Here is a 26,057-nt window from a genome sequence, read left to right on the forward strand (position 1 = left end):
AAAAAGTGTTGTTACATTCATAGCAGAACAGGACATCTACACCTGAACCAAATGGGTGTGATTTGTATACTGTTGGATGCTCCCTCAATCTCCTAGTGGTGTGAGATTCCAGGAGCTTATACAGGGTTTGCATTTTGTTTTGGAATGAAACACAGTGAAGTGGTGTCTTTACAACCTGAGCCTTAACAGAGGGGTTCACAGCATTGACATCCCAAAAGGGTCTTGTTTCTCCCAGCCTTGGATTCAAGCACCAATTGAGTATTTTACCTCGTTGACATTCCAGCTTGCTACTTTACGTCGACTTTCTGGCTCACTTGGCACAAACTCAATTCTAAACTCTGGCTTTCCTCTGATTTGAAATTTTGTATCTAGCACGGAGCCCCCTTCGCTTTGCTCTCTTAATGGCCCATTCCCCTGGCTATTACCTGAACACAATAAGCCAGCCTGCCTTGATTAGCTTTGAACACTTGCTGAGTCCAGGGATTAGGTGTCTGGCAGTCAGTTTAACACCCCAAGCTTGATTCCAACACTTACTGGATCCAGGAATAGAGGGGTCTGGCACCCCCAAACGCATAACTTTAGGTTGTACCTAATTAAACCATTTAATTCAGTACTGTAGGTTGTACCCAATTAAGCCATACTTGGAATAGAGCTACTGAAATAACAGAATCATAGAATTAAGTCCAAATGAATAGATTTAAATCCATTGGTTTTAAATGGGTCTACTTACAGGGCACTCCACCGACATAGATATGATTATGATTTCAGATTATTGTTGTTTTATCTCATTTAAAGGCCTGCACATACCACCCACTTATAAAAAAGGCAGTTTATTATTATTTTAGGACATTGGTACTCCTGCTTTTCATCCAAAACATACAATCCATTCAAAGAAGGCAGGCTTAGGGGGGGGGGGCACAGGCAGGATAGAGTCAGGGCGGGAAAGCAAAACCAGGAACCAATTCTTCAAACTGGAACTCTGAATTAATAATAATAATAATAATAATAATAATAATAATAATAATAATAATAATTTTTATTATCATTTGAATTTATATACCGCCCTATACCCAGAAGTCTGGCGGTTCACAGAAAAAGATCACAGTATATAAAATAAAAATAAAAGCAATAATAATGATAAAATAAGACCGCAGCCTCATTTTAACTTATGAAATCTTGGTACGTTCTTGCCTACAGAGCTAGAAAAGGGAAGAGTGACGCGCCGCCCTCACGAGGCTCCTTCCTGTCTCGCCCTGCTCGGCCAGTCACGTAGCCCCGCCCACCCCAGCGACGCTCGCGTCCTGTCGCGTGAACCTCTCGAAGGTTGGGCGGGGCTGGCGCGAAAATTAGCGTCGACGAAAGCGATTGGCTCCCTTCCGCCGCCCTGTGTTGGAAAGGGGTGGAGTTAGGGGCGAGGCCCCCGGGGCTCACGTGCAGGGCCCCCTGACCAATCGGGTGATCGCGTGATGTGAGTCTCTGTTGCCGGCGCCGCAGTTGTTGTTCCCCTTCCGCCCCGCCCTCCCCTCCTCCCTCCCCTCCTCCCCTCTCCAAGATGGCGGCGCCGGCGGGTGCCTGAGAGGGAGGCTGTTGCCGCGCGGAGGAAGCGAGGTCCCGGCCGCTGCCGGGAGAGGAAGACGCGACGCCTCCGCCCCGAGCCCCTCTCGCTGCCCAGCCCGCCCTTCCCTCGGCCCTCCAGGACGATGGTAAAATGACCCAGGCGGGGAAGAAGAAGAAAAGGGCCGCCAACCGCAGCATCCTGCTGGCCAAGAAGATCATCATTAAGGACGGCGGCACGGTGAGGGGGGGCGGCTCCGAGGGGCCCTGAGGGGAGCGCAGCCCTGAGGGGACCGGGGCGCGGGGGGGGGTGCTCCGCGAGACCCCCGCGGTACCCGGCAGGCCTCCCGCCCGCGTGCTTCGGGCCCAGGTGCCGCCGCCTGCCCGCCCAACGAGTTTGGTGGGTCGCCTTGAACTGAAGGCGGAATGGGTCAACTGCCCCGGTTTGACCGAGGGGGGGGGCTTTCTATTTTTGGTTCGCTTGGGAAAATGTTAAGGGTGGCTTTTGAAAGGAGCTTGGTTGACTACACTTTCCCTAGAGAGCGAGTTTGCCTTCCGCCGTCCTTTGGTCCCGAGTGGGTTTGGGGTTCCCGTTACACTAAATCAGCTTGTCACACAATAGGCTCCCTAAAAGGTGTGTCCCTCTTCAGGGACAAAATTTGTAACCGGGCCTTGTGAGGAAGGTGAATTTTACATGGGGGGAGGGGAGCACGGCTTCCTTTCTCTTTGCTGTCCTATATATCTTTAGAGGGGCTTCTGGTTCAGAAATCTTTATAGATATACTATATGCTATACACACACACACACACACACACACACACACTATACTATACTATACTGGAAAGCATGGAAGGAAAAGGGCACGTCCTTCTTTTGATTCACAAACATATGTTTTCTCTGAGATCTCCTGGCTGATGCAGAAATCACTGGCTTTATTCTGGGCGGACCTGTTGTGCTTCCATAGTGATGGACACTCTTGAGCTGCTCGAATTCACTATTTGAAGGAAAGATCCACCGAGAGATTGCAAATTCTATTTAGCATATTCAGGTGTTTTTGTTAAAGGAAACTGCTGTGGTTTCACCTGTGCATCACCTTCAGCCCATGTAGGATGCCTGCTATGCTATATTAAATATATGTCTGTTTCAGCAATGTGTGCTGATCAGGAAGTAATCTTGATTTGAATGTTTCACGGTATACAGGCATGTCCTTGTTTTCATCCCTGAAACTTTTTTGTGGGGAGGGGAACGCAAAATTAATGTCTGTACAGCTTTCTCTGTCACAAGATGTAGAGCACTTTTCAAAGGCATTTGTAATTTTGCAAGGATGCTGAGGTTTCTGTGTAATAGATCATTTTCTTGGCAACTAGTATTTCTAGTTCAGTCTTGCCAGTTCCCCAGATGGTATGCTGGCACATCCACTTTTACCCTTGGATTGGCAGTTTGAACAAGAGCTTTGGCCTAGGGGGCTTCAATTGCTGAACTTAGTTTTAATTTCTATGCTTTGCCATTTACAGCATGTCACACACCCACACCTTCACACACCCTGTTTATGAGCTACTTATGTACATCTCTTGCTGATGGATAGCTTCATGCTTTAAATATATTTTCTGCGTGGAGATCATCTTGTCATAGACACATGAAAACACACTGTGTTTCCTTCTCTAGAGCCATCAAGTAACAGATGCACAATTATCTTCTTGTACTCTACTGGTCAAGCTTGTGATTGCAATTTTTACATTTTTAACGCTATGGTTGGAATCCAGCTTTACCTGTTCTTGTTATGTATTTAAGGCAGGGGTGGCTAACCTGTGAACCCCTAAATGTTGCTAGACTTCTAAACTCATGAACCTTAGCCTTCATGACAGGGGGATGGGAGGAGTTGAAGTCCAGCAGCAACTGGCTGGAAAGATTAGCCACCTATAGTTTATGGACTTGAGCAAAGAGAGAGAGAGTTTATGGCAGAGAACTGATAATAGCCTATTGATGTTTGATTTGAGTTTGGCTTCACTTTCATGCTCAGTTATGAATTCAGAGTTGTTTTACATTTAACACATTCTGTGGTCGCACCAATGTTTTCCATAATTCACACATAAAATGTGAACAGTACATATGTTAAACTGTAAAACGTGTAGAACCGTGAATAGATATGCTTCAAAGAGTTGTGGCCAATTAGGAACACACACATCAGGGAACCTGAGTCTTTGGGGACAGGCCTGCTGTTTACATTCTTCATGTCACTGCTCTTGGTGTGAGCATCTATTCTGGATTCTGCTGTTGGGTTGGTTGGTTGGTTTTTGCCGATGTGCTCTTCACATGTGCACATGAGAAAGTCATGCATGTTTCTTCATATGCAGGAAAATGTTTTGTGCAAATTGGCAATGAAGTGCTTTGACTCAGAGTTCTGAATGTCATAATCCTGTTAAACTCATGTGTTATCAATTTACACAGTTATTTATGATGGTTCAAATGAATGACACTTTTCACTGAAGGAACAAAGCTTAGAAGATACATTTTCTGAAACAAATTCTGTGTTTCCCATTTTTAAAAGGGAAATAATAGTACAGAATTGTTGAAGATAAAGCATTTCAATCTTTTTAAAAATACCACATCACACATCACATTCTTACTTGCAGCTAACTGTATTTTCAGCTTATCGCCATTGCCATGTTCATTTTATTTATATCCTATATATTTTCAGAAAATTACTCTTATGTTGTTAATAGTGCTTAAAGTAGGTAGAGCACCTGTTGCAGCCTCACTTGCTTGAAAATTCACTGTCCTTTTTAAAAAACATGCTTGTCAATGCTTTGTCCATTTCTCTACTTAGGAAGGCACACAGTCTGTATATCTTGATTATTCTTGTTCAGGTAACTTGTTCCAATGTAGTTTAGCTTTTTTAAAATTGAGTGGGATCTGCTGTATCAATAGTAAAGGGACACAGGCGGAGACACTGTATTCATGTTACGGTAGAAATGATTAAAGCACAAGTTGCTCCCTTGAATGTTTTACACCACCTACATAATTATTGTTAAAATTGCTAAGTAGTCAGCACAGGTGGTGTGTTGTCTTGTGCTGCACTGTACAGTGGTACCTCGCAAGACAAATGCCTCGCAAGACAAAAAACTCGCTAGACGAAAGGGTTTTTTGTTTTTTGAGCTGCTTCGCAAGGCGATTTTCCCTATGGGCTTGCTTCGCAAGACGGAAACGTCTTGCAAGTTTGTTTCCTTTTTCTTAACACCGTTAATACAGTTGTGACTTGACTTCGAGGAGCAACTCATAGAACGCGGTGTGGTAGCCTTTTTTGAGGTTTTTAAAGACTTTGGTGATTTTTGAAGCTTTTCCAAAACTTTCCCGACACCGTGCTTCACAAGACGACAAAACTCGCGGAACGAATTAATTTCGTCTTGCGAGGCACCACTGTATAGAGCAATTTTGAGGGAGTGGCCTTTGCCAACCTGGTGCCCCCCACAATGTTTTAGACCAGTGTTTCCCAACCGGTGTTCCGCGGCACACGAGTGTGCCGTGAGACATCGGCTGGTGTGCCGCGAGATGCCTGGAGGGAGGCGGGCGAGTCGGGCGGCGAGAGGCGGGGCGGCGGCAGCGAGGAGAGGCCGCGCCTCCTGCTGCTGCCTGGCGCTCCTCCTCGCAGCCGGCAGCGCTGCCTGGGCGCCTCCGCGCGACTCTGCCTCGCTGGGTTTGGTCTCCCAGCAGAGACGGGTCACACACGCACCTCCCTCCCTCCCTCAGCCTGCGCGGAGGGAGAGCCAGAGAGAGGCATCGCTCCTGCGCGGCGGGAGAGGGAGCAGCCGGAGCGATGCCCCAAACGAGCTGATTTCCGAGCGAGGGACTGAGGGGGGAGGGAAAAAACTTTCACTTTCGTGCGTCCCTCCCGGCGTGACGCTGCGCGCTGACGTCACGGGGCGGGGCTTTAATGGTGGTGTGCCGCGAGATTTTTTTTCAGTAAACAGGTGTGCCGTTGCCCAAAAAAGTTTGGGAAACACTGTTTTAGACTACTCCTGGCCACAGGAGGTGTATGTCCCAAACCTGTGGAGGGCACCAGGTTAGTGAGGACTGTGAATGGAGGGTTGACTTCTTATCCAACAGTTGTTCACTTTCTGGGAACTCCCTCTGTGAACTGTCTGTGCTTGCAAGGAGAGACTGCTTCAGATTTTTGATGTTGGTTATGTTGAAACTAAGTTGATAAAGGATGTATATTTCTTAGTAGCCTTGAGTTCTGATTTAATAAGTGATGTCTCATTTCCTGACTTTGATTCAGTGGGTATCTCCTTACAACTTAAAGTGAAACTTTTCTCCCTCCAGCTCCTGCTCAATTCCTCCCCTTTATTACAAATTACTCTTGCAGATGCTCACACTAGAAAACAAATATTTTAGGTTTCATAGTTGTCACTTTCACCCTCCTTATTGCAGGTCAGATTTCTAAGTTCCAGTTCAACATAAATGTATGTGAAACTTCAAAACATAGGGTGCCTTATAAATTACTCTAGAAATCTGTACTTGAAATCTTGTTGCCCTGGGGATTACTCCCCTTGATCCTTGAAGGCGCTTCAGTAATAGGTCAGTACTTGTGTGGCCTTTTTATTGCTAAGAAAGGAGTTGGCAATTGTGACCTAATGCTCTTCTCCAGCAGGAGAGTAGGTACGCTGTTGCAGACAAGTCACCTCTTTCACCCTTAAAGGGATGACTGAGACACCTGCAGCACTGCCTATTAGAAGACATGAGGCAGGGTAGTCACAGCTTCCCAAGGCACATGCCCTAGCTTGGTGATAGATTCAGACCTCTGAATCACTACTTAAAGAATCTCAGGTAGTAGAGGCAGGAAAATCCTCTGCCTTAGACTTTGTTAAGCTACTGATAGTGGTGGTTCACATGAATCACCCAATCATTTTGGGGCATTAGGTGGAAGAGATTATCTGAACCTTCAGGCTCACATTCTGCCGCAAAGCCAGGCAGTCAGTAAATCACACACTTCAAAACTGGAGAGAGCTGTGTATTAGCAAAGCACTATTTTCACAGACTGTGCAGTTTCAGCACAGCATCTTACTTCATGAAATGAGTTGCTGAGACTAAAAGTTCCTTCCTCCCCACAGCCAACTATGTCTTCTCCTCTCCAGTGCTTCTTGCAAGCAATTGGAGACTGCCCCTGTGTGCAGCTTGTCTTTCTTCCTCTTTCATGCCTCATCTGGTTCTGGAAGTCTGGGTGAAGAGAGGAGCTTGAGGAGGGGGAGACACCTGCGATTCTTCACCAGCCTGTCTCATCTCTGTCTCCTGGCCACCTTTCTGCTTCTGATTCTGGACTTTTCTCTGCCACAGACTCACCCCGCTCACTAAACCCCATTTCCAGTTTCTGACACCACCTCCCTCTGACCGCTCATGTCATCCCACCACCATTCCCCATGCTTTGAGCCTTTTTCCCTTGGTGGTTCCCCAGCTGGTTCATCCTACCACTCCTTTGCGTCCAAGCAGTCCATGACACATGGTCCCTTCCACCATGCACCACAATTCCCTACTTCTATTCTTGGATTAATCTCAAAGGAAGAGCGGTAATGGCCACACAGAAGAGTAGGAAGAAGCGTACAAGACTGAGGCTTGTGCACGTAACGTCAAACCTTGGTTTAGCATGGGAATCGAACGGTCTCCCAGAACGGATTAAGTTTGACAACCAACGTACCACTGTATGTATAGTCTAAAACATCTGGAGGACACCTGTTTGGAGAAGGCTGAACTAGACAGACTGACGTTTTGACTCATGGCTTAACATGCATAGGCTATCCAATCTACAAACCACAACTACTGGGTTAATATTGCATCTGAACCAGGGATGGTGGTTTGTTTTGCTTCAAAAAAACATGGCTGATAAGCAAAAATCAAACTTTTTCTTATCCTTGTGGTTTGGATGGAACATGAAGGCAGGGCTTGTGGTTTGTTTCTCTCCAGTGCAAGTAGGGAGAGGGGCAAAGTGATCATGATCAGTGCACACATGGCAAATCATGGATTAAAACACATATCACTCTAAGGCAACTTCATGTATTCATATGTAGGAAGAACAATATTGCTTCATCACAGTGCATTTCCACCCTTGGATAAGGAGTGCTGTCGTGCTCTTTCCAGCCCAGAGTAAGATTGTTGTGGAGAATGAGGAGGTGCTGTTACTACTTTACACCCTCATGGGAAGCATGTAATTGCCCTTCTGTGCTGATTGTACATAATGGTATAGTAGTTACGATGTGTTTGGTGCTCTGTGATCTTCAGCTGCATATTTAACGCCTGGGTGTCTTCATGAAAAGTTGCAGAATTGCTTGTAAACATAGTTGACTTTTCTATCTACATATAAAAACAGTGTGGTCAGTCAGCTGCTCTTATAAATGGATGTTTCTGTGTGGATGTTTTCAAGCATCACTAAGAACTGTAAAATATGTCTGGAGGAAAACGTACGTAAGTGACGAAGTTCTGACTTGTTTTCCTGTTCCATAATGTGAATTAACACTACTCAAGAAAATGCCAATGCAAAAAAGTTTAAGTAAGTAAAGAAAGGAATACTGCCCCCCCCAAGGAAGTAACATTAATTCAGTGCCATTCATCTTTATTGTACTTCCCCGTTTGTAATATTCAGTCGATTCCGACTCTGTTCATACCACCATTTTAAGGAAGCATGCTATACAGCTCCTGGGTGTGACAGGATGTGGTTAAGCATTTGATTGTATTTGAAAGTGCTCTAGAATTTTAGAAATGTGAAGTTGTGTGATGCTACTGCAGCTTGAGTACTGTCGTTTTTTAAAAGTTTCTACACTCCATGTTTTAATCCTTTGCAGCAGATTCTTAACTTTTTCCCAAGTCTGTTATGAGTAATTACAAGGAATTGAGGCACTGCTCCTGTTTATACCTTCCCTTTCCCCTCCATCTGCCACTGTTCCATCATGTCCTTATGGGAAAAGGATGAAATCCTGAGGGTAGCTGCAGATGAAATCTTCCCCTCTGTTGGCTTGGCTGGGAAAGCGTATCAGCATGAGTTGGCTGCTGCTAGTCTGAGTGCTATAGATGTGTCACAATGCCATAAAAGAGGCAGTGTACAGATGCAGGAGCCTTAACAATTTTATGTAAGGAAATGCCACAACACCTTGGCTGCTGCCACTCTCTCTCTCTCTCTCTCTCTCTCTCTCTCTCTCTGTGTGTGTGTGTGTGTGTACACTTGGGTGTCAATTTTTTTGGGGTGGCTTTGGTGTCTGACCAAAAACATTTCCTCTGAACATGCCCCTATTTTGGGGGAGTGGGAGATAGCCAGTGTGAAGGAATGCAACTTGATCTATTTGAAGTGGGGTTTTTTAATGCCAGAGTGGTTGATTTCTGGTTTAAGTGGTGGTTCTGAACAAGAGGCTCAAAAATTCAGCCTAATAAACTCCAAGTACAAAATGAAACCCAAAGTTAAAGGGAGGAGAGACAAGAAAAGAAGAAAAATTGGGAATCAGAAACTGAAGCAAGCAGCTACTCCCCTTCTAATTGGCTGAAAGGTTGGGAGGGAAAGGGAATCTTTTGCATATAAGTAAAGCTGCTAAATAGGAAATTATTGTGTGTGTGTGAGAGAGAGAGAGAGAGAGAGATATGAAACAATATGAAAGTTAGAGATCATGTTTGGAGCTCAGTAAAAAATGGGGAAATGATTAACTTTCCTCCATTCTCTCTCACATTGCAGCTGGCAAGGGGTGGCGGAGGCATGCAGACTTTTTCTGCCTCCCAGCCAGTGATCATCTATCTTAGCTTGATGAACAAGACTGTCAAACCCTCCAGTTACATTACTTCCGCCCCCCCCCCCCAGCTTTCTGTAGTCACAGAAAGAATGCAAGCGTAGATGCATCAGTGCCAGGAGCTCCTCTGGAGAAACGTTGAAGCATTCTGGCCGTTACAACTCTTGGCAGGGTATTGTTTTTCCACGCATGAGTTTTGATGCAAACTTCAGCTCAGTTTGGGACCAAAAAATAAAATAAAAAAATAGTGCTACACTAAAACATTCCTTTTTGGTTTTGTGTGTACTGTAGTACAAAGGTGTAAACTGTGCTGTGAGATTTGTACTCATTCTTGGCTTAATTCTGTTTGAGGAGTAATTGAATTCCTGTGGCAGTTAAGGTTTTTAGCACCGACCTTTCCATGCCCTCAAACACGTATTGCACTTGTAATCCCAATTAAATGTGGTCTCATGCAGAGTTATTGGGAGAGATATAGTAAGTAAGAGAACCAAAATGAGCCCACTACATGATTGTCTCTGGGTGTAGTGCCCAACAATAAGCCGCTGGCTTAACAGTAGTATGTTCTATATTGAAGAGTTTTCGCTACAGTAAGGCATTTAACCTTAACATCCATTTTAGCAAAGGGCTGTGGCAGTTTTCCAATACATTTATGCAATTAATGGCCACACTTGAAAACTTGGATACTCTCATTTTGATTTGTTCAAGCAATACTATGGCTGCATGTTACTTTGTCATTGATACATTTTCATGGATAGTGGGTTTTGCATGAAGGTATGCAAATTCTTTGCAAAAGGAAGAACTAGCACACTTTTAAGTTGAGAGGATTAATTGGGGAAACACCGATCTAGTAATGTAAGGATAGGTAACTGGAACATGCACCATTGTCATGAATGTCACTTGACCTGAGAGAATAGAGGACCAGTATTCAAACCTATAGTGGAATCATATAAGAGTCAAAATAGATTTTCGTAATAGAAATGAAAATGCTTACTGAAAAATTGTATGAATAGTTTGATGCATTCAGACTGTGGGTTTTCCATTACATGCACATGGAAAGTTGAGTCTTGGGCTCATGCACTTTCTCCACTCACACATGGGGGTTTCCTAAAGTGGCTTCCCTGTTAGCCAGCAAGCCATCGGTTTTCCATTTTGTCTGAATACCTGTCCTTAATTTGCCCTTAATCAAGGATCCTCGCATACATTTTGTTCCTCCTTTAAGGGCAAACTATAATTGACCAAACCCCAATTTGTCCTTGTGCATGAATGTGACAAACTTTTATCTTGTCAACAAGCAAGGTCACTTTATAAATCTCTCCTGGTTGGTTGGTTGGTTGGTTGGTTGGGTGGGTAGAATACCTGAGACATAAGTTCTATGCAAGCATGCAAGCAACTGCAAACTGTAATTTGTCATTATGTCTGAATGCAGCTTGGGTGTCTTTCATTCCCTTGAGTTGTAATATCTGTTTTCATCTCCTGTTGCAGGAGTGCCTCTCTGTATGCTGTTGAACTGCAAGTCTTATCTTCCTTAACCATTGGTACTGCTGGCTGGGGCTGATGAGAGTTAAAGTTCAGCAGCATCTGAGGCCACAGTTAACCACTTCTTCCCTATTGTTTGCTAGTGAGGAAATTATATGTGACTGGTTGGGCTCTATGTAGTAACAATTATATTTCTTTCTTTCAGCCTCAAGGAATAGGCTCACCTAGTGTCTATCATGCTGTGATAGTAATATTTTTGGAATTCTTTGCATGGGGGCTTCTGACAGCACCTACCTTAGTGGTAAGTGGTTTTTTAAAAAAAATTACTGTATTTTAACAAGGGATTAGACCTGACTCCCACTCCTCTCTGCTTCCTGTTTTTGGGGGACAGGGGGTGGGCGGGTGTGGGGGATTCCCTGGTCCTGAATGGGGTAACTGTGCCCCTGAAGGACCAGGTGCGCAGCCTGGGAGTCATTATGGACTCACAGCTGTCCATGGAGGCACAGGTTAATTCTGTGTCCAGGGCAGCTGTCTACCAGCTCCACCTGGTACGCAGGCTAAGACCCTACCTGCCCGCGGACTGTCTCACCAGAGTGGTGCATGCTCTAGTTATCTCCCGCTTGGACTACTGCAACGCGCTCTACGTGGGGCTACCTTTGAAGGTGACCCAGAAACTGCAATTAATCCAGAATGCGGCAGCTAGACTGTGACTGGGAGTGGCCGCCGGGACCACATAACACCGGTTCTGAGAGATCTGCATTGGCTCCCAGTATGTTTCCGAGCACAATTCAAAGTGTTGGTGCTGACCTTTAAAGCCCTAAACGGCCTTGGTCCTGTATACCTGAAGGAGCATCTCCACCCCCATCGTTCAGCCTGGACATTGAGATCCAGTGCCGAGGGCCTTCTGGCGGTTCCCTCATTGCGAGAAGTGAGGTTACAGGGAACCAGGCAGAGGGCCTTCTCGGTAGTGGCGCCTGCCCTGTGGAACGCCCTCCCAGCAGATGTCAAGGCAATAAACAACTATTTTACTTTTAAAAGACAACTGAAGGCGGCCCTCTTTAGGGAAGTTTTTAATGTCTGATGCTGTATTGTTTTTAATATTCAGTTGGAAGCCGCCCAGAGTGGCTGGGGAAGCCCAGCCAGATGGGCGGGGTATAAATAATAATTATTATTATTATTATTATTATTATTATTATTATTATTATTATTATTATTATTATTATTATATTCCTCCTTTCCTTGGTGCTTAAAGCTGGTTAGTAAACTGACATTAAATCACAGTTCCCTGTTTTGGAATAGCTGAGGTTTGATTGAATCAGCAAGCAAATATTTAGGAGGAGGAGTAAGATGGGTTACTCATTCTTGCCGCTAAACTACAGTTTAGGAAGTTGGGGGTTGTGCATCTGTATCATGCATAAAACAGTGCATGATTATTTGGAAATACGCAACAGAGTAAAAAGTTACGCTTGCCCTCAGATAAATGTGTTCAGTCTTGGCATGACTGGCAGGTTATGTGTATGGCTGTATGACAGAGCCATTCCCCTTAAGCAGGCACTAAGATGACTTAATGCATGCTAAAAGCAAATTCTGAATATATTCTTAAGTGTTCTGTTGTGGTTTATTGCTATTTCTGTATCTGGCAAAATGCTGTTATTGATGGTAATATGTAACTGAAATGGGGCGGTTTGTGTTCAAGGGACATAGTGTGACCGGGATATTTGTTCTCAAGTAAATGTTCTGTTCTCAGTTAAATATTCATGTAATCCAAGTAAACTGGCTTGTCTTGCGTTTGAAAGGTAAAAATAAACACTCTTTGAACATACAATTTTAGCTTTGTAATAAGAGGAGGAAGTAATTGCACTATTTCACTTGTAACTTTCTGAAGTATGGTTAGCCTAAAACAATCCAGCAGAGGCTGTGTTTCTGTAAATTCAATTCCAAAACACACACCCATTTAGAATTTCCTAGGGCAGCCTTGCTGATTTCTTTCACTTTCCCCTTTTTTGATGCAGTGTGAATCTGTCTTGGCCAGAAACATGCTAGCAACGTCTGGCTTGCATGTGGATAAGTGGCTTTGAATTTTGTGATATCTTCAGGGAAAGGTCTTCCTAAAGATTCCTTCGCCAGTTCTAACTCTGCAGCATGCACACTATCCATGCCTTCTGTCTCTTCAGACTTCTTTTCTCCTAGCTCACCCCTCAGTAAGAGTCAAACTTTCCTTCTCAGTGCCTCATGATATAAATGTGAGCACAATTCCAAATTCTCTATGCAGAAAAAGCAAACAACTGCAAATAGTGCAGTGTATGCAAATATGATAATGGAGGTAGTAAACAAATTGCTGACCATCAATGTTCCTGTGTTTGCATGGTCATTGTAGCTTATTGTGTGCTGTTATGTAATGACAGAAAAAACTGCACTTGGTACCAGAATAATTTATACTAGCTCTCTAAAACCTTTGACTGATTACTTGCACTTTTTTAAAAAATTGTGTAAAAATGGAAATAGAAATTGGTGTTAAACATGATATAGGAAATTATCGGATATAATATTTCAGATACTCCTAAAACTGCTCTTCTGTGTATACTAAACTCAGAAGTAGTACTTACAGAAATGCAGTTAGCTTGCCAGTCCGTTAACATCTGGCAAGTTTATGCATTGTCCAACCCTCAAAAGGAAAAATCTTTCAAAGAATGGACAGAATATATGGGAATTTTTCCTAATGACCAAATTAATGCATGAACTTTAAACAACCAGCAAACAGGCAGATTTAAAGAGAGAGACGCCTTTTTAAAAAATTAATATTTGGAATAACAAAATTAGTTACAATTTAATACTACATAATTCTTTTCCACCATATGATGCTATATCATGATGTTCATGTTTCTTCAGGGTAATCATATTTTTTTCTTTTGATGCATTAGATATTTATTTTCTTTAATATAATTAGAACCTTAAGAAAGTCATAATCACATTTTATATTAGTTTGATACACTATTTGCATTTTTAAAAAAGTAAAATATAAGTGTGTCTGCATTATCTCAATTCGCATATGCAGAAACCTAGAAACTGTCTCTTTAAAAAAAGAGGCATAGTATCTCAAAAGTCAGGGCAAAAGTAAGCTACTGATGGTAGTGTTGCCGCACTGCCAAGTAATACCATGTCACACTGCGATTTCTGACAAATGTGGGCATGGATACATCAGCAGTTGCAATGGTCTTTTATGGTAGAAACAGTTCCCATGTTGAGTGATACAGTTGTATTGCATCAGAACGCTGCAGGTATTGCAGGCCCTTAGCTGTAGAACGTCATTCTTCTCCCTCTTCCTTTTTTCTTAGAAAAATCACATAACAAGTGGTGATTGGCTTTTTACAGTATTGGCAGTAGTGAGCATTTTCTGCTATGAAGGGAAGTGATTCTGTCTCAGTAAACTGTGGTGGTGGTAATGGAGGCTAAGGACTTTGAAACTTTTTTATGCTTAGAGTATTCATACTCTTAGGTGTCCTTCATTAATATGTCACATGCATAATTGTTTCACAGGTTTTGCACGAAACCTTTCCCAAACATACATTTTTAATGAATGGCCTAATCCAAGGAGTAAAGGTAAGACCAGCCTAGTTTTTAAATGTTTTCTATTGAGGTGTATGATTCATTCATAAATCAAATGCCTGCAAATTAGACCTGAATGGTTCAATTATTCCACCTTGTTCTAGTCAAGTTCAGGATTATACCTGACGTTGTGAATTTAGGGTGAGATCAAACACGATAAGCCAAAAGTTAGACTGCATTTAATTCTTTGTTCCCTCTACGTATTTCATATCATTCCTTTAAGAATCCTCTCAAACTCTAGGAAGATCATAGCCTTCAGTTCAAGATATGGTGTTACTAAATTCCTGTAGTGACAGAGATTCCTAACGTTCTAGTTCAATCTTGAAGTGAAGACATGTTATTAACCCAGGCCTTTTAAAGAACCTGTGTGTGTAGAATACAGGCTTCTCAGTTTTATGATTCCTGTTTTCTTTATCAAAAAGAACAAGCCTGTAATGCATTTTTAATCATTTTTGTGAGCCACTCAGATAAAATATATTTTTGAGTATTTATTTGGAACGTGCTGAGGTCCAAACAGTTTTTTTCCTGCCTGGTTATCTTCAGGTGATTTGTTCTCACCTAGTGAACCACGGTGTATAAGCCTGCTTTATATCACACAAAAAGGCTTTTGCAATGCCGACCTCCAAAACTGGTATTGTAGGGCTACCTGTGTTTTTGGTGGGCTAAGAGATATCCATATGAGCCCTATCCTGTACTGTGTGTCATATGCATCCTATTAACTGAATCTGCTTGCTGTAGAGTAGTGAGTCGTTTCAAGGAAGGGGCAGATTATCTTTTTGTTTAAAAGTAGGCTTTAGATGAATGTATTTCTTTTCAAAAGGCTTTAGATCAGTGTTTCCTAAACTTGGGGTTTTTTCAGACTACAACTCCCATCATCCCTAGCTAGCAAGACCAGTGGTCAGGGGTGATGGGAATTGTAGTCCGAAAACAGCTGGAGACCCACGTTTGGGAAGCACTGCTTTAAATGAATGTATCAGGATGTGAAACCTTTCAGCTCTTCAGTGTGTGCATTGTCCTTCACTTAAGCATTTGTTTTTACTTCCCAGGGCTTACTGTCTTTCCTGAGCGCCCCTTTGATTGGGGCTCTGTCTGACGTTTGGGGCCGAAAATCCTTCCTGCTGCTAACAGTATTTTTTACCTGTGCACCAATTCCACTAATGAAGATCAGTCCATGGTTAGTGTCCCCTTTTAAAGTTTGTCTGTAAACGTCTCTCATGTTAGTCTTGTGTGCTTGGTTTTCATTATAAGGAAGGCACACTTGGCAAATCCACATCGTGATCGACTCCCACCCAAAAACCAATGTCCCTACTGTGGAAGGACGTGTGGATCCAGAATTGGCCTCCACAGTCACTTACGGACTCATTGTTAAAACCGTGTTTATGGAAGACAATCTTTCTCGGCTACGAATGATCACCAAAGAAGAAGACGACAAAATGTCAAAACTTGAACTGTGTTTTGTGCAAAGCTAGATGGTGCTTGTTAGCAGAGTGCCAGCTCACTTAGCAATGAATGCATTGTGAATGACATAGACAAGCTGTCCTTGGCTGCTCTCCTTGTTTTGCTCTCAGGCAGTGCTGGAGACCAACATTGCCTTTTGGTATGCTTTAGGCTTTCCTGCAGTCCCTAGGCTTTATTGAAGCAGAGATTTGGTTCATGGGACTCTGCAATTTCTTGTTCCTCAGGTTTTTAGACAAGAACGAGCCCTATAGAGTTTTTGGCATAGAGCGTCTCTCTGGAATGACCAGTTATATGTCATTTTTTGCTTCTCCTTTTCTGCTGAAACATTCACTTTTTATGACTCAAGGACGTTCACTCTGACAAAGTATGCCAAATGCACCTATTCAATGTGCTTAACATAACCCATGTTTTTCTTTTGTGTGCATTGTATGGGCTTAACTAAAAAGCAGTTTATAGATACTTTGAATAAATAAAACAAATATGAAAGCTTTTTAAATCTAATATATTATGGAAAGGTTTGTCAAAAAACGCTGCCTTTTACTCAGTTGTTGTTGTTGTTGCTTAGTCATTTAGTTGTGTCCAACTCTTTGTGACCCCATGGACCAGAGCACGCCAGGCACTCCTGTCTTCCACTGCTTCCCGCAGTTTGGTCAAATTTACTCAGTGGTCCTCTGTTTTAATATTTATTTGAAAAAATGGCTGTATTTCTCCAGCCCAGGCTAGGATTTTTCTTGTTAATTGCAACTACCTTTAAGAAACTATTACTGTGGTTTTTTGTGTTCCTAGGTGGTACTTTGCTGTTATATCTGTCTCTGGAGTCTTTGCAGTGACCTTTTCAGTGGTGTTTGCTTATGTAGCAGATATAACCCAAGAACATGAAAGGAGCATGGCGTATGGCTTGGTATGTGTGTAGTTTATCTGAATGTTTTAAACACAACAGTCGTTAGTAATTAGAATTCTTTTAATGTGAGTTGTAACACGTTACAGGAAGTACATGCACCTAATTGGGTTCCTCTTGGTTAGCATCCTACAGTGCTGGCTTCCTGTTCCTATTTACCAGAAGAATCTTTACATCTTCTGTATTGCGAAAGAACTATCTATTGCTACTCTTACTCATAACTTTAAGTCATTCTTCCGTTACCTAACATTCAACAGTTGCTATAGGAAAATCGTGATCATTAAGTCTATAAATTATCAAAACTTATGGTGATGTTTTGTGTTAAATGCTTTCTATTTCTCCGTCAACTTTCTTGAATCCTTCTTGGCATTAGAAAGAGAGGATGTGGTTACTCACTGAAAATATTATCCCTGTTATCACTCATAGGTTTCGGCAACTTTTGCTGCGAGTTTAGTTACCAGTCCTGCCATTGGTGCCTACCTGGGTCGTGTGTACGGAGACAGCCTGGTTGTGGTCCTGGCTACAGCTATTGCATTGCTGGATATTTGCTTTATCCTTGTTGCTGTACCTGAATCATTGCCAGAAAAGATGAGGCCTGCGTCGTGGGGAGCACCCATTTCTTGGGAACAAGCTGACCCATTTGCGGTAATAATGTATTTAAACGTTTGGTACAGAGGGTGCTGTGGTGTGCTTTGAAACTCCTGAGTTTTTATGAATGTGTAACAGTAAATGTTTTGTTGAGCATGTCTGTACCAGAATTTCACCCCACTGCTTTTTGCAATTGGTTGCTTAGCTAATGTTTTAGGAGGCTGTGGAGTGGCCCAATTTCAAAACACACTTGGTCTGCGGCTAGATGCCTGGCTGGTCTATATTTCCATATAATTTCCTTACTTAATCTCTCTTTCCAGAGTCACACTTGTAGGTCTAGGCAGGGTTCTTCTTTAGCCAGTTAGCTGTCCCCAACTGCCTTAAGAAACTACAGTCGTACCTTGGAAGTCAAAATGGAATCTGTTCTGGAAGTCTGTTTGACTTCCAAAACGTTCAGAAACCAAAGCACGGCTTCTGATTGGTTGCAGGAAGCTCCTGCAGCCAATTGGAAGCCGCAGAAGCCGTTCCGGGTTTGCGGCATTCGGGAGCCAAAACATTTGACTTACAAGGCATTTGGGATCCAAGGTTCAACTTTACAGTCAAATCTCTTCTTACGTCCGCCTCCGCTCGTACCCATTTCGCCCAACATCCTCAGCAAACCCGGAAGTAACCAGCGGATTTGCTGCCGTTCGCACATGCGCAGGAACGGCGATCGCCATTCGCACATGCGCAGAAGCGGACAGTCGCCACCTGCGCACAACGGCGCCTCTCCCAGCAACCCGTTTCGACTTCAGGACAGGCCTCTGGAACGGATTGTGGTCATGAGTAGAGGTTCCACTGTATATGGAAGTTCCCATCCAAGTGGAACAGGCTCACTAACTACTGTAAAAATGTTTGGGGCAGTGTAGGACACAAAAGAACTTGGGCTCCAACATGAGCACATTCTTGAACTCCGGGAGAGGAATGAACAGCTATGGGGTGGGTACCGTGTGTCCCAGCTGAAGTGGCTACACCAGAACTGAATTCTGTCCATCTATTAAATGGGCAGGGAAAGAAATTCAGCTGTAGGGGAAAAGCTCAGTCCTCGCTGGCCTCCTTGCTTTTTATGAAGTTTCAGAATGGAGACATGAAAGTAATAAACCAATTTCTGAAAATCCCTTCAGACTGTATATGTCCATGTGATTAGAGAGGATTTAGCTTTGACGGGGATATAGCCCTTCAAAACCTTATTGTGTCCTGGAGAAATTCTAGAGAGAGGGAAAATACGGCTGGGTTGGGGGATGCACACATTCACTACCCTAATTGCCCACCCAGGATAAGGCATTAGTTGTTCATCCAAGTCAGTTTTTCTCCGTCTCTGTTTATTTCAAGCTCTCTTCAACATTCTGTGGCTCCTGAACGGCAGTGGACTTTCAAGTCTTTGTTGGGCGGTTTCAGGTTTTCTTTTCCTTTTAAAATTTACTCATCTTTTATCCTGCGTTCCTGGGGAGATCTCTTCATGTATGCATAAATCCCTCCTTATTTGTGGCCCTGTTCACTGTCCTCCCACGAGGCAAGGAACATTTATTTATTTTATTGTGCTTGAATGCCATCTTTTTATCCCAAGGAACTCAAAGTGGCATGCATGGTTCTCCCCTTTCCCAGTCTCCTTTAAACCCCACAACAACTCTGTGAGGTAGGTGAGGCTGAGAGACAGTGAGTGGCTCAAGGTCACCCAGTGGCCTTCATGGCCAAGTGGGGATTTGAACTCTCCTTTCCCAGGTCCCAGTCCAACACACTAACCACTACATCACATGGACTCTATAAATGATACTTGACCATTTCCCTTTTTCCCTCTTGTTCTAGTCATTGAAGAAAGTTGGTCAGGATTCCATTGTGCTGCTAATTTGCATAACAGTCTTTCTCTCATACCTCCCTGAGGCAGGACAGTATTCCAGCTTTTTCTTGTACCTCAGACAGGTAAGCATTTGCCTAATTATTTTGATTGTGGAATATTAATTGACAGAAATGAGGGGTGATCATGCCGGAACGACTTGATGATAGATTCATTTGCTAGGACTTGTCAGCTTTGCCCAAAGGGGGCAAATCACTTTCTATTCTGTGGTGTGTGGAATCATTTGCATTGCTTAAAAGCACATTCGCTTTCTGCTGAAGAACTGACTGAAACTCAGGCCTCTGTACCATTGTAAAGTTAAAGGGACCCCTGACTGTTAAGTCCAGTCGCGGACAACTGGGGTTGTGGCTCTCATCTCGCTTTACAGGTCGAGGGAGTCGGCGTTTGTTCGCAGACACTTTTTCCTGGTCATGTGGCCAGCATAACTAAGCCGCTTCTGGTGAACCAGAGCAGCACACGGAAACGCCTTTTACCTTCCCGCCGGAGCAGTACCTATTTATCTACTTGCACTTTGACGTGCTTTTGAACTGCTAGGTTGGCAGGAGCTGGGACCGAACAACGGGAGCGCTCACCCTGTCGCGGGGATTCGAGCTGCTGACCTTCTGATTGGCAAGCCCTAGGCTCTGTGGTTTAGACCACAGCACACCTGTATCATTGTAGGGACATTTTTAAAAATTGCCTTGCCTTGAAATTGAGTTGGCTAGCTAGATTCAGTATTTTATTAAATGAAAGATTTTAGTTAGATAGGTAACATTATGTGAACTGAGCACAGTTCGACACGCTCATCTATGCTTAACGTAAAAATGATCCAATGATTTTTTTATTTATCCTTTAGATAATGAGATTTTCACCAGAAAGTGTTGCAGCATTTATAGCAGTCCTTGGGATTCTCTCCATTGTTGCCCAGGTAACTATAACTGACAATCATGGTTTGCTGCAGAGATTCTGTTAGCAGAATATCTTCAAGAACAGAGGTGGTTGGGCTGTCACTGGTGATTAGCTAAGTAAGGCACTAAAGTTTTCATGTTAGGGCACTGATGTTTAAACTATAATCTGTGGAGCCACAGCAAAAATAAGATGAAAACGAAGGGCTTCCCAGTACAAATGATACATAAAGTTCAACTTCTACACTCCAGTACAACTTTACTAAATGTGTGTGATGAAAGCAAACAATAGTTGTTACTTTGATTCTCCACTTGCTCCCCCCCATCATGTTCCCAGTCTCCTGCTTTGTAGAAATCAGATGCCTGGGTCACTGAGAACTAACCCAGGATTTTCTGTAGCTAGTGCTTTTTTAAATCTCTGAGGTGTCCTGGGTGTTTCCAATAACCATATACTGCATTAACTAAAATATTGGCATTTTTCTCCCCTCAGACTATAGTTTTGAGTTTACTTATGAGGTCAATTGGAAACAAAAATACCATCCTGTTGGGCCTGGGATTTCAAATACTGCAACTTGCGTGGTATGGCTTTGGCTCAGAACCTTGGTAAGTAACGTTTTCAATCTGTTGCTTTTTTGTTTATTTATTGGCAGAATCCTGTTCTTTATTTAGAAGACTCCTTAAAATATATGCTATGTGACTCATAAATCTCTCTCTCTTTTTGCTTTCATTCACAGTATTGGAAAGTGTATGTTCTAAAGATGTGCAATGATGATTGTCATAATGCCTCTGTTCTGAGCTACACATTTAGGGAGATATACAGTGGTTAAAGGGACAAGGGTGGCACTGTGGGTTAAACCATAGAGCCTAGGACTTGCCAATCAGAAGGTTGGTGGTTCAAATCCCCGCGACGGGGTGAGCTCCCATTGCTCGGTCCCTGCTCCTGCCAACCTAGCAGTTCGAAAGCACGTCAAAGTGCAAGTAGATAACTAGGTACCGCTCTGGCGGGAAGGTAAACGGCGTTTCCGTGCGCTGCTCTGGTTCGCCAGAAGCGGCTTAGTCATGCTGGCCACGACCCGGAAGCTGTACGCCGGCTCCCTCGGCCAATAAAGCGAGATGAGCGCCGCAACCTGAGTTGGTCATTTCTGGACCTAATGGTTAGGGGTCCCTTTACCTTTACAATGGTTAAATCTGAGTACACCCATCCAAATGCATGGGTTGTATCTGATTAAATCAAATTGTAATGCTAGAACCCGTGGCCATGCACTAAAGCTGAAGGTTGCACAATTCAATACAGACAAAAGAAGGTATAGAACCATAGAATTGTAGAGTTGGAAGGGATCCCAAGGATCGTCCAACCGCCTGCAATGCAGGAATCTCAACACGCAGTTGCCCATCCAGTTTAAAACCATGCAAGACCCTGCTTAGTTTGCAAATGTCCTAGCAGTTTCACGCCGCAGTTAAACAGCCACAGTACTGTAGTGATGATCGTCAACTTGCACAGCTTTAGAAGTGGTTTAGACAAATTCATGGAAGATAAGGCTGTCACTGACTACTAGGCATGGGTATATATATTTCAGGATCAGAAGCAGTATTCCTCCGAATTCCATTGCTCATATCTTGCTTGTGGGCTTCTCAAAGGCATCTGATTGTGGGAAGAGGAGGTGGACTAGATGGAACTTTGATCTGATCCAGAAAGGCTGTTCTTTGAAAGCAATGGGTTGTCATGACTTAAGCCTTTTGATTTGAAGTGGTCTACTGAGAGTATGAATTTCTGGGGTATTGCCTTTAATGACTGCAGACAAGTGTAACAAGCTCTTGTTTTCTGATGTCTTCCATGTAGATCTTACATACATTATTCAAGCTATTTTGTTGCTCCTTTTTGCAGTATTAGCACTGATGAGGCCTTAATAATAATAATAATAATAATAATAATAATAAGGCACGTTCTTGTCATACAAATGTTTGGTTTCCCTGCAGCATTATGTGATTTCGCGCTGAAATTCTCAGAGGTGATTCTGAATTATACCTTGACAAATTTATCCATTCTTTTTTCCAGGATGATGTGGGCAGCAGGGGCTGTTGCTGCCATGTCTAGCATCACATTTCCAGCCGTCAGTGCACTTGTTTCGCGAACTGCTGATGCTGATCAACAGGGTAGGTACTTCATAAGACAAGACACATGAAGTGGAAAATTCTCAGAACCAATAAATGGCTTTATTTTTTTAGAAGTACATTGAGTACTAGTAAAAAGTGATCAAAATGTCTTTAGCAATCTCGGGATTGTGGGGAGACAGTTTCCAGACAGTTTGTTCCAGATAAGGCAGGCAAATATCTGTTAAGCACACAGTATGGCCCCAGTATAGAAAACTGTTAGCCTGTAGCTGATTCTTTTGTTGTTTTCCAGGTGTCGTACAAGGAATGATAACAGGAATTAGAGGCCTCTGCAATGGCTTGGGACCAGCACTTTATGGTTTTATATTCTACATTTTCCATGTAGAATTGAATGAAATTCCAGTGACTCAGAATGATCTGGGAGATAATGTAGCCACACAGCACCATTCGCAGCAGGTATTGTCTTCAGCGTTTCTGTATATTTTAACAGAGGGGGGGCAAACATTTCACTGCTTGCATACAAGTACCTCTTAGGTGTATATGTGGTGGTAGACTTTGCTTAATGTGTGACTTGTCCTTAAGGGTCATTTCAGAAACAGAATCCGTGAAGGTTGCTCTAAAAAGTATCTTCTCTGGTACATGATAGCAGAGGTTGCGAATACCAAGATTACGGCATGGGTAGCCTGTGTTGGTACCATACAGGTGTCATCATCCCTGTCCATCATTCATGCTGATTGGACTGATGGGAGTTGGGAGTCCACAACATTTAGAATATACTGTACCTTGTACCTGGCTTAGAATATCTGATCCTCAAAATGGCTTAATATATCAATTCATCACTGCATGGAAATACTGAAGGTTATTTGTTTCACCATTCTCGAGTTAAAAAAATAATACTTCACATCTGTCCACTGCTGGAAAATCATTTTATTTTGTTAACTGTGTCGTACCTTGCCTGCTGAAGTTTTGGCTGTTGGAAAGGGGGGTGAGGCTGCAAGTGCACAGTGCTTTTGCAGTATCTGGAGAAAATGCATATGCAGCTTAAGACCGATTTCTGATTGATAAATGCACACTTCATTTGGGAGTGGCATTCAAGGATAAATCCAGAATTTTGTCAACAAAGATTTTGTATTACTTTTACCAGCAAACTATTGTGTGAACATTTTATTCTTGCAAGTCCAATGCTTGGTGCAGTATAACAACAACAACAACAACAACAACAATGCATAGAGTAGCCATCATCTCTACTTTGAATGACATATATGGGATTACCTGTTGTGTTTGGCATTCTCAAATATCTGGAGCAGTTCTGTAGTTTGGTTTTAAATATGTCACACAGCCGGGGCGAGATGATAGGTTATTGTTTGCGTTTAGTGGCTCAAAGTCCAGTGCCCTCTAATCGTTTAGGTTAGCGGGAGGAAGGGTGGGAAAGAAACTTTGCAACTCTGTTGGCCCAGTGTCCAATCTTTGCTGCACTAACATCTGGCGTAAGATAATCTAAAGGGGAAACGCAATTCAGACTAAAAGTTGTGGTTTCTTTTGGTAAGCTTCTCTTGTGCTTTTCCTTGCAGAACTCCATCATTCCTGGTCCCCCATTCCTATTTGGAGCATGCTCCGTATTACTGGCTCTGCTTGTTGCCTTGTTTATTCCCGAACACACCAACTTAAATGGTCGATCGAGCAACTGGAAAAAGCACTGCGGTGGCCACGGTCACCCGCACAGTCCACAGGCCCCTGGAGAGGCCAAGGAACCTTTATTACAAGACACAAATGTATGACAACAAAACTCGAGGACTCCTAGAGCGAGTTTCTTACTCTCTTCCCCCCCCCCCACCTGCAGTTCTGGATGCACATTCCATTTCCATTGAAAGTGTCGTTTCTTAAGGTGGTCTTAAGAAATTTTATCTCTTTGCATGAAAATTGTAAGAACCACAAACAGGAAGTGGAAAATCCTCCAAAGAAGTTACAACTTAAATTATTTGATTTTTGATTTTTTTTTACCCTCTAGGATTTTTTGCCATAATGTCCTAGTGAAAAAAAAACAAAAACTTATTAAATCTTTACATCTTAATTTTGAAACTAAATTATATATATTCAAGGTATCGGCATGTGTTCTTGCATCAGTTTCTGGAAGGTGTTAAGCTTTATTCTCTTCATGTTGGTCTCAATGAGACATACTAGCAGGACTTGGGTACCCATTTATTTTAACTGTAAAATCTTGGGTCAGACGAATTCAAAGCCTTAATGTAGATGCACTTGACCAAGAAAAGTGAACTGGGTTGACCTTGGACTGTCAAATCAGTGTCTGGCAGGCTTTCCTTATTTTTACTAACACAATCATGTGTTGAACACACATCCTGAACAGTACACACTCCTTTAAGTGCATTATTCTGCTAATTCTTTCATTCTTTTAATTAAGTATATATCAGTATGTAGTACTTAAAACTAGTGGGTAGCGTGAGCCTAAAAGATTTTATTACTGGCTCCAGAACTCTACCTTCCTAAATACAATTTGATACCACTATGCTTTGGATGTTTTGCATAAGGACCTCAACACTTGAACACACAAACTCAACTCTAAGCTGATAGCCTTGAAGACGTTGGTGTGGTCTATGCTGGATTGCCACTTCTGTTACTGGTCAGCGACGGTAGCTTTTTAAGTACAGAGCTAAAGCCAAATGGCAGTTGACCTGCCTTCTCTGGCTCTGTTGTTATTTGTGAATGAAGTCTGCGGAGAGAGAGAGTGGCGACTGGTAAGTAGCCCTGCCAAGTAATAGAGGTGGCAATCCTTGCGCTATAGTGGCCTTTCAGGACTGTCACAAGTAACACTTCAGAGCCAAGGATTAGTCCTGCCGTTTCAGGACCACAGTACAGGAGAGAGCTTTATACAATTACTGATGTGAATTTCTCTAAAAATGTATATTTTTGTGTCCGGTTGTATTATTTAAGTGTTCCTTTGTATAAAACGTGTATAAAGTATTGTATAGTTCAAAATGTTTTCATCTTGTACTGTGGTTATTGCTTAGCTTTTTTAATGCACCACGGTTGACTAAAAGCTGGAAAAAATATGTAAATACACTGTTAATAAAGTTGAATATTTTAGTGATTTTTTAAAAACAAATTACTTGAAACAAGACTATATGCCATGTGTGTAGATGAGCTTATACCTTTCTCATGGTAACACTGCTTCTTCTATGTATTCTTTACTACTTAAAGGCATCACCAGCCTGTGCTTTGTTTGAGACACCAGGAAGAGGTAAACATATTCTATAAGGTGTAGTATCCAGTGGTGACTATGTATTAATAGAAAAGAATGCCAGCAGAATGGGGGGGGGGGGGGATTTGGCAATCCCCTCTTAAATCTGCTTTAGACGGTTGTCGGAGCACTTGGTGAGGGGAGAGATGGAATACTGTAGAAAGAATTTCCTACTGACTAAATAAAAGGGTGTTTTTCGAATTTGGCGCTTGTAAAACTTCTATAGGACCAAAATATATCTACATAGCACCAACTGGATTTAGCTTTTAAGATTTCTGCCTTTGGCTATATAAAGAATTAATCAACATAGTTCCAGAAGGCAATCTTATTAGGTAATGTTCAGTTTTTTGGCCTTGTCTTCAGCCAGTAATGTCAGTAACAATTTTCTTTATATACAGTTAGTGGAGGAGTTATATGAGTAAGACAGTTTCGTATAAGATAACTGTAGAATTGAAACTTGAAATGCTTTTGGTGGGCAGCTCCTCCACTTGAGACAGTAGTGGGAAAGCACTAGACAGTACTAGAGTAGTACTGCAAGCACACAACTGGGCATTTATATTTACACCTTTGC

General features: G+C 42.6%; 1 protein-coding gene across 1 annotated transcript; it reads left to right on the plus strand.

The window, feature by feature from the left end:
- The first annotated feature begins 1,529 nt into the window (after positions 1 to 1,529).
- MFSD14A (major facilitator superfamily domain containing 14A) lies at positions 1,530 to 25,228 on the plus strand. The gene is made up of 12 exons (XM_081195041.1): positions 1,530 to 1,795; positions 10,996 to 11,091; positions 14,328 to 14,390; positions 15,443 to 15,570; positions 16,641 to 16,755; positions 17,179 to 17,397; positions 19,186 to 19,299; positions 20,070 to 20,141; positions 20,609 to 20,721; positions 22,175 to 22,272; positions 22,523 to 22,686; positions 23,802 to 25,228. Exons 1-12 carry the CDS (start codon positions 1,709 to 1,711, stop codon positions 24,006 to 24,008), a joined length of 1,476 nt encoding a protein of 491 aa, XP_081051167.1. The 5' UTR covers positions 1,530 to 1,708; the 3' UTR covers positions 24,009 to 25,228.
- The last annotated feature ends 829 nt before the right edge of the window (positions 25,229 to 26,057 follow it).

The sequence above is a fragment of the Podarcis bocagei genome, assembly GCF_964188305.1.
Source record: "Podarcis bocagei genome assembly, chromosome: 5".
In the NCBI taxonomy this organism is placed as follows: domain Eukaryota; kingdom Metazoa; phylum Chordata; class Lepidosauria; order Squamata; family Lacertidae; genus Podarcis; species Podarcis bocagei.